Here is a 9,288-nt window from a genome sequence, read left to right as displayed (position 1 = left end):
TCCCTCCCTCCCTCCCTTCCTTCCTTCCTTCCTTCCTTCCTTCCTTCCTTCTTTCTTTCTTCTTCCTTCTCTCCCTCCTTCCCCCTTTTTTCTCTTTTTCTTCTTTCTTTTTTGGAGGGGGTGAGTATTAATCAGATTGGGGGATTTGAAGATGGTTAAGGGTACTTCATGGGTAATTGAATGTTCTTTCAGGAGATGCGCGATGTCTGGGTGCCTCTCTTTATTAGTGCTAATAATGCCTAAATTTGTTTTTCTTTAAACATTCTAGTTCCAGTATTTCATTCCTTATTTTTTGGTTGGAACATTTTCATAAAGAAACTTCCCCCTCATCACTTCCTTCCCATAAAAACTCAAAGGAAAGGCAGGATAAATTTTTGAATCTTTATTTTTCAAAGTAACATCTATTAGTGATCAGCTAGGTTTCCTTTATGTCATTGTGAACTCATGGATCTCAGCATACTGTTTTGTTGCATTCATTGTTTCTATGACAGCTTCTTTAAGTTGACTTCTGTATATTTTTGATGCAGTCCTGGTAGTCTTTGCGAGCTTCCTTGTCATCATGTGACATGATGGTCATGGGTCCTCTTGTGCCTAGTACTTTTGTGTAGTTTTTTTTTCCCATTAGGTTATCTTTCACTAAGAATCTGAGACTATTTTACACTATAGTCATTTTTGGAACTTCTTTGGAACCTGCATTTCCATTTCCTATTTTAAAAGTGTCATCAGTATATTCCTTTGCACTTAATTAGAAGTTACGCGGGTCTACTGGTGTCCAGTCAGATCACTAGGGATTAGTCTAGAATTCTTGAATTGAGGGTTATTATGGTAAATGATTTTACACCGATGATCTGTTTGTGTCCTGCTGAAGTTTGTTGATCTGAGCTGAAATTCTGATTTGTAGTAAGTAAAAACAGTGGTTATATACATTTGGAGAAACACAATCTTAAGGGTTGCTTAGTCCAGTGAATGAATTATACCGTGAAAGCAATGTCATCTTTCCTAAAAATACTGAAAATTTGTCACTCTAAGTTTACTCCATAGTTTTATAATATAATCATAATTTTAAAATTTTGGTAAAGAATGCAATTTTCAGTAACTATTAGAAAATGAATAATTTTTTATTACTATTTCTGAAATGATTAAATAAAATCTTATTTTTACTTAACACAGAGAAGCACTCAGGTGTGGTGATGCAGATGTAGACCATAGTAAGAGGTAAACTGTATAGAATGGTAGGGTACTGTTTTATGAGGTACACGTGCATTAACTCATTTATTGCTCACAGGAACTCCATAGGTAAGACTATATATTATCTTTCTTGCATAGACAAGGAAACTTGCCCACAGTCATCCAGCCAAGTGACAGAGCTAGTCCATGACCTCAGGTGGTTCCTGTGAAAGTGTGCTGTTAAAGTTTGTACCTTTCAAGAACAACTTTGAGAAAAGACACAGTCCCTGACCCAAGACAATTAATTCTATAAGGCATCAGGGTTAATGGTCAATTAAAGAATTAGTCTTTTAGTAACCTGGATTATTTAGGTTTATTCAAGGTCTTTAATGGATAAACTTTGTTGTTACTTAGAAAATATTTTAATGAAGTTGTAATACTGGCTTAGAACTTCTTTTGAGCAGCTGGTCTGTCTAATCCCTCAGCCAACCTGGGTCTTAATTTTCTTCTCTATAAAAACTGAATTTGCTATGCTAATCTTAGAAACTTTCTTATTGATGACTTGTGTATGATTTGTGAATACTGTGTTTTTGGATTTTTTTGTTTTTTTATTGATACATTTTAGATATACATAGCACTAACAGTCATCATAGGGAATTTATACCTATACATAGTTTATCTTGCTTCTTTTTTTCCCATTCTCCTCCCCTGGGTTTTTTATTCTTAAAAAATAGCTTATTTCTGTGGCTTATTAATAGTTCATTAAAAATTATGAGAGTAATTTTTATTATAGAAATTTTTGAGAAAGGAGAAAACCACAGAAGTCCTGTTTTTAAACCCAAGGAAAATGGCTATTAACATAGTCACAGTTTTCTGGTATTTTTCTAAATATTTTTAATGCATGTATACATAATATTTCTGTGACTATTTACTTTCTTTTGCAAGTCCTGCTTCTAAGGTACTTTAGATGCTGTGTACCAGGATCTTGTGGAACATCTACCCAAGAGTTACCTAACTGTTGGGATTCTTTAGCCTTTCTTATAATACGTTTGAGACTTCTGAAAAAGCATTTGTAGGGCCAAATGTGACTGGTCTAATGTTTGGAAATTCTTTTTAGGCAAAGGGGCTGATTTGAATAAACCTCCGTGTCGGAAAGCCAAGGAAATCCGAAAAGAAAGGAAAATGTTAAAACTCATGCAGCAAAACCCAGCTGGAGAATTTGAGGGTTTCCATGCTCAAGGTCAGGCACCATCTTCGTTCCCACCAAAGGCTAAATCGAACCAGCCCAAATCACTTGAAGATTTAATATTTGAATCTTTACCAGAGAATGCATCACACAAGTTAGAGGTACTTTGGAGGGTTTTTGTTGTTTTTCTGTCTTCTGTTGTGTACCTTGTTTAATTCCTTTGAAGTTATATTTGTTGGTTGATGTTTGCAATTTAGATAAAAAATAAAAGAAAATTAGTGTAGTGGTATTTGTATTTACTAAGTTAACTGCTATTTTTAAGTGTTTTTAAAAAAATACTTTAGAGAACTGGCTATTAAAACTGAAAACAGTTTCAGTTTTAACATGTTTGTTATTAAGGAGGGTTCTCTGGCTTTTTATATCCCTTGATTGAGCATAGTTAAAACAAGAAAGATAGTCTTGAAAATTTCATTTTAGAAATTTATATAGTAAAAGAAAATTTAGATAGTAAAAGAATATATCATACTAGGCAAAGTGCTATTTTATCTGTTATAAAATTCTGATATTGATCAAGGCAGCAACTTTGTTACATATGTAAACCAGCATTTGGGAATTAACTAAATCATTAAATTATAATGCTAAAATTCTATCTCATGCAGTACTCCCAGCGAATTTAGGCATAATATGATTATTTTTAGAGCTCTTTTTTCCAAACTTAATTGCATTTCTAGATCAACCCAAATTCCTCAATATTAATTTTGTACGTGTGAAATTCTTCTCAGCTGGGTGTAGTAATGCATACCTGTAATCTCAGCTATTTGGGAGGCTGAGACAGGAGAACTGCAAGTTCCGTGCCAGCTTGGGAAACACCCTCTCCCTCTCTCTCTCAAAAAAAAAAATTCTTTTCTAAAACATTAGCCATAATGATTTTGTCATATTTTCATACCTGATTAGTAACTGGTCAGCTTTTGACTATATAGTTGAATATCATCTAAGAAAACCTCTTAATGTTATGCATAAAATAAGAATAAAGTTTGATATATTCTAAAACTTCAGGAAATATATGTATTATCAGACATACATATCTTTTTTAACAACTACTTAAATATTTTACGAAAAGGCTTTGATGACAAATAGTAATGTGTTCAGGGATTCGACACCTCACATAATAGTTCTAAGGAAAAAGGCATCAACTTTTATTTTTTTAATATAATGTGACTCAGGATATGTAGAAGATCCACTCTTGGTTTACAGAAGAATTTGTTCATAGCACACAGAAAGTTTTCATTGTGCCTTTATTGTATTACATTCAATTTTGTTTCACTAATACATTTTAACTGGTTAGTAAATGATTAATGTTAAAATATATGTTAACCATTATGCTGTGCGATCACTGCTTTTAACTCATCCTCATTTTACCTATGAAAGAACTCATTCACATGAGGTTAATTTACTTAGCAAAGGTAGTGATACATAAGATTTGAAAATACAAAATCAAACTCTTGAGTCTTCATTTTAAAATACGCTGTGAAATAAGAACATGTTGTGAGGATTGTCTTTTTTACTTACAAAGTAAAGTTGTAAGTTTAAAGTTACTGATGAGGAAAGTTGCTGAAAAACAGAGTCTGATTTTCAGTCTTTGACTGATTGATGGTGAGTTGTGTACTACTAAAATTAAACAGTATATATTTATGGTTGTGTTGTGACTGCTGGAAGTAGCCTGCCTGTTTATAACATAGGCAGTCATCAGAAGCAAGGATTAGAATTTGGAGGAAGTCCTCCTTTGCCTTTCTAAGAAGTCTGTAAGTGGCAAAAATTACTTTTGTTTATTAACTAACTTGTTTTTTACTGTTAAAATACCTTTAGTGTTTGTTGAAACTTCCTGGTTTTTGATTGGGAGTTACTGTTAATGTGTATTCTGCAGAATGAATAAATGAATGAATTAATGAACATTATTTTTTAACTCCTTCTGAAGGTGAGGGTGGTGAGATCATCTCCACCAAGTTCTCAGTTCAAAGCCACATTTCAGGAGTCTTACCAGGTCTATAAACGTTACCAGATGGTTATTCACAAGGACCCACCTGATAAACCAACTGTGAGCCAGGTCAGCAGGCCAATTGTAATTTTTCTATGTAAACAGAACTTTCCCCTCCATTTGATATTATTGTATGAAACCTTGGTTTATTTTTGGTGCATTGTAGTTTCATATAAAATCTGCAGCATACCTGCATAGAGATAGGACTGTGAGTTAATGGACATTCTGAAAGTGCAGATTTTACTTAGGACTGTGTTAAGTGCCAGTCACATGTAATTTCAAAGTGGAGAGGAACATGTAAAGTTATCTTTATTTAAAGTCACTATTTCTGGATGAGTTTATCTGAAAGTGAATAATAGAGCTCTGAATCAAAATATCTATGAGAAAAAAATTTATATTTATATGGTAAACATATATTGTCTGATGTGGTTAGTATGTTTTATTCATCTTCATAACAACTCAATTATTTTTTATTAATGTATTACCCACTCACAACTGAGAAGGACTAGAAAAATAAGGCAGTGGAATGTTTTAATAGACATCCTTATATGCACTTAATTTCATAAATCAAATGACCCAAGACAAATCTGAAATGGAAAAGTACCTTAAGATAACCTTAATATAAGTAAAGATTACAAAAGTAGGGGCTATGACCATTAGCAAGTCTTAACAAGTGAGAATTGACTAGAGAACCACCTAGATGAATCAAGGAAAAATTGTATAATTCAGTCATCAGAAGCAAACAAATAAACAAAAAACACCCCAAAACAAAAAAATTCTCCTTGCCCTCGTGTAAAGGTTTTTCTTTGTATTATATAAAGTTAGCACTCAGGCTGTGTGCCAGTAAGCTCCTATAGGATTTCTTCATAACATATTTCAGCACTGAGCTTTGGAAGTGGATTTGCGGAGATCTTACTCTAGCCTCACCTTCAGAAGCATATCATTAGGTAGAAATGTTTCAATAGCATTTGCTTGTATTTTCCTTGCTCTGAAGGTGAGGTTAGTACCTGTCTCCTTTGAGGACCCAGAGTTCAAGTCATCCTTCAGCCAGTCCTTTTCTTTATATGTCAAGTATCAAATGGCCATACACCAGGATCCACCTGATGAATGTGGGAAGACCGAGGTACTGTTTGTTAAATGTTTTTTTTCCTACTTGACAAGGTTGTCTGTAAAGCATTTTATACCATTTGCTTATCTTTTAAGTAGGGCTCATGTTCCTTTCAGTGTGTATTGTTGAATTTTGTGAAAACAAGTCACATATGTATTGAGCATTTTAAATCCTCCAGAAATAAGGACTGCAAATTCAAGATATGTTCTGTGCAGTGTTTGGTTGAGGGAGCTGAATATAACATGTTTCTAAGTTTTGTTGTCCGACCTAATTCAGCAGACATTAGTGAGTGCCCGTGGTTTGTCACAGGACAAACTAAAGAGTCAGTCTTAAAGGAATTGTTGATCAAATGGGAAAAACAGACCACTAAGCAAAAATATCTCAACCTGAAGTGAGTGGGAAAGGAATATGTTGAGATTTTTATATAGAGCACCATTTAATGAGCATTTATTGAGGATCTGTGTTTCCCAGACTGGGCATATTGAATAAACAAAAGATTGTGTAACTGTCCCAATGGGAAACTTTGTTGGAAGAAAGGTATCAATAGATAAAGAGGAATTTGTTTTGATTTTTTTAATTGCTTTTTAAAAATAATATAGAATGTGTAAGGTGAAGAGAGGAGTTAATGCTGCATGTTTCCTGAGAGAGGACTGACTTCTAGACTGCAAGAGTCTTCTACTTAGTGTGGTCTGTACTGACCTGTAAACCCATTGGCTAGATTCAACAGTTGTTAATTTCCTCCTTTACTTTGTCTTTTTTTCTGTTAATCATTTTAGCTGAATTATGTATCATGATATTTTACATCTAAATTCTTTTTTTTTTTTTTTTCATTTTTCTCCAGTACTGGGAACCGAACTCACGACCTTGCGCTTGCCAGGCAGGCGCTTTTGCCACTGAGCTAAATCCCCAGCCCTTACATCTAAATTCTTTAGCATGCATCTCCAAAAAGGAGACATACTTCTACAAAACACAATGTAATTACAAACCTGAGAAAATTTTATTTTTTAATACCTAGAATATAGTACTTATTTTACATTTTCCTATTTTGAAGAGGTTAATATCTCATCAATGTTCATGTATTCTACTTTGTTACACCATTGTAGACTCTGCTATTCTACAACAGTTTGTACCTTTTAACTTTTTTCACATTGGTGTCTTTCCCCAACATTTTTACTTTTGAAACTTTCAAAGTGTTTGAACGGAGAAGTTGAAAGAATATAGAAAGCACCCCGATAACATTCATCAAAATTTACCAGTTGTTAGAACTATACCAAATTTGATTTTTTTCTTTCCTTCTCCTTTTTTACGTGAACCATTTGAAAATAACTTGTGGATTTAATGACACTTTATCTGTAAATGTTATACATGCTCTTCCATATAGGTATAATCCCCCTCTTTTTGTTTTGTTTTTTTTTGGTTTTATCCGGTACCAGGAATCAAACTCACGACGTTGTACTTGCCAGGCAGGCACTGTGCTGCTGAGCTAAATCCCCAGCCCCTTAATTCCTGCATATAACGATATATATTGTTTCTCACAAGTTATCAGAAATTTTTAATATATGTGCTGCCGAAGTGAGCACAGTTAACAGAAATTCTTTAATACTATAAACCATAGTCACATGTTCCAATTCTATACCCAAATATCTTTTATAGGTTTTAAGAAAAGGTATAAGGTCCATTCAAGGTTCACACACTGAATGAGTTGTTACGTTCATGCTGTGTTTATAATATGACTGTTTGGTTCTTTGGGGTTTTTTATTTAATTACTTTATTTAGTTTTTTGAAAGTCTCTCTTATAGTCTCGCTGTATTTAGAATTTGTTTCCTATTAATTAGACTCCTAATCTTAAATGTTCTTAAAAGTGTACATGTTGTTTATTGTGCATGAGTTTATTAGAGAACCTTTTATTGAACTGTAATATACATAGAGAAAATCACATGTGTTTAGATTGCTTTTTATTTTTGCTTTTTCTGGGTACTGAGACTCGAACTCAAGACCTTATGCTTGCCAGGCAGATGCTGTATCACTGAGCTATATCCCTGGCCCCACATATGTATTTAGATAGATGAAATTTCACAAACAGAACACTCTTGGGTAACCCATTCTCTTTTTTAAAATTTTATTTTAAAGAATAAAGAGATAAATAAAATTTCAAAACAAGATAATAGGGTAACAGTGGGTGATACATTATGTATTGTTATCTTTAAATTAGTTACTCAGAGTACAAGATAGCAGCATTTAATTGTCTCAACAATATTAGCGCAAATCTTTCTTTTCAATGAACTAAGAGAAAGTAGAAGTGTAACTGTCTTTGTGTATACATATATACTTATGTATTTCTTTTTTTTTTACGTTTTTGCTTTTCCCTTCTTTTCTCCATCCCCTCAGTTTCTCTTTCCTTTTGAAATTTCTTCCTATTTTACAATATCTGTTGTACGTTTTGGATCTTATTTACTCTTTCAGCTTCTCACACTTGGGAGACAATAGGATGTTTATACATGTGCATCTGGTTTCTTTCACTTATGAGTATGGTCTCGAGCTACATCCATTTACCTACAAAAGTCTCCAGTTTATCCTTCTTTATGGCTGAGTACTACTCCATTGTATAAAAAGACCACATCTTTTTTTTCCATTTCTCAGTTGATGGGCGTTTGGGTTGTTTCCAAGATCTGCTTTTACCAGTTGTGCTGCTATAAACATGGGTGCACATATATCACTGTGGTATGATGTTTTTAATTTTTCTTGGAAGACAGCCAGCAGGGGAATAGCTGGGTCAAATGGGACCTCCCATCCCAATTTTATGAGGACTCTCCACACTGATTTCCACAGTGGTTGCACTGGTCTGCACTCCCACCAACAGTGGCAAAGGATTCCTTTTTTCCCACAGCACTACCATCATTGGTTATTGGTTGATTTCTCCAGGGTGAGATGGAAGCTCAGTGTTGTTTTAATTTGCATCTCTGGAATGACCAGTGATGTTGAACATTTTTTCATATATTTATTTGCTGTTTGTATTTCTTTATCTGAGAATTATGCATTCATCTCAGATGCCCATTTTTGGATTGGGTTTCTAAATTTGGAGGTCTGATATTTTTCGGTTCTTTATACATTCTTGATAGTGATCCTTTGTCTATGGAACAGCTAGCAAACATTTTTTCCCACATTGTAGGCTGTTGCTTCACTGTGTTGTTGGTTTCCCTTGCTGTGGAAAAACTTTTCAGTAAAATGAGATCCCAGTTGTTGATTCTTTGTGATACTTCCTGTATGATCAGGGTTTTATTCATTGAGGTCTTTGCTTATGCCAGTGTCTTCGAGAGTTTTACCTATTCTATCTTCCAGCACATTTAATGCGTCTGTATTAATATTTAGATCTTCAGTCTATTTTGAATTTAGTTTAGTGCATGGTGAAAGATATGGGTCCATTTTTAATCTTTGGCGTGCACAGAGCCAGTTTTTCCAGCACCATTTATTTTACAAGACCAGTGCTCTAACCCCTGAGCTATGGAGCCACTACCTCAGCACCATTTATTTTAAAGAGGCTGTCTTTCTTCTAGTGAATATATTTGGCACCTTTGTCAAAGATAAGTGGCTGAGTATGTCTGGAGTTGTTTCTGCATCTTTTAATCTGTTCCATTGACCTTTGATCTGTTTTTTTTTTTTTTTGCCACTACTATGCTGCTTTATCACAGTAGCTTTATAGTATAATTTCAAGTCAAGGATTGTGATGCCCCTCTGCCCTGCCTTTGGGGCAACCAGTTCTCAAATGAAGAAATTGGTTATTACCAGCCCCTC

The 9,288-nt window shown here is 34.1% G+C and overlaps 1 protein-coding gene across 6 annotated transcripts in view; it reads left to right on the top strand.

Annotated features, from left to right (window-relative positions):
* Ate1 (arginyltransferase 1) overlaps positions 1–9,288 on the top strand; it is a 155,273-nt gene that overhangs the window by 14,685 nt on the left and 131,300 nt on the right. For 2 of the 6 annotated variants that reach the window (XM_005401912.2, XM_005401911.1), the window contains exons 6-8: positions 2,285–2,514; positions 4,329–4,457; positions 5,383–5,511. In XM_005401912.2, the coding sequence (XP_005401969.1) occupies positions 2,285–2,514; positions 4,329–4,457; positions 5,383–5,511 (488 nt within the window). The remainder of the gene's footprint in view (positions 1–2,284; positions 2,515–4,328; positions 4,458–5,382; positions 5,512–9,288) is intronic. The other 4 variants (XM_005401915.2, XM_005401913.1, XM_005401916.2 and 1 more) reach the window with 2 other exon arrangements.

This window comes from Chinchilla lanigera, unplaced genomic scaffold, assembly GCF_000276665.1.
Source record: "Chinchilla lanigera isolate Chin_1 unplaced genomic scaffold, ChiLan1.0 scaffold00076, whole genome shotgun sequence".
Taxonomy (NCBI): domain Eukaryota; kingdom Metazoa; phylum Chordata; class Mammalia; order Rodentia; family Chinchillidae; genus Chinchilla; species Chinchilla lanigera.
This window is presented reverse-complemented; position numbering and strand designations above follow the sequence as displayed.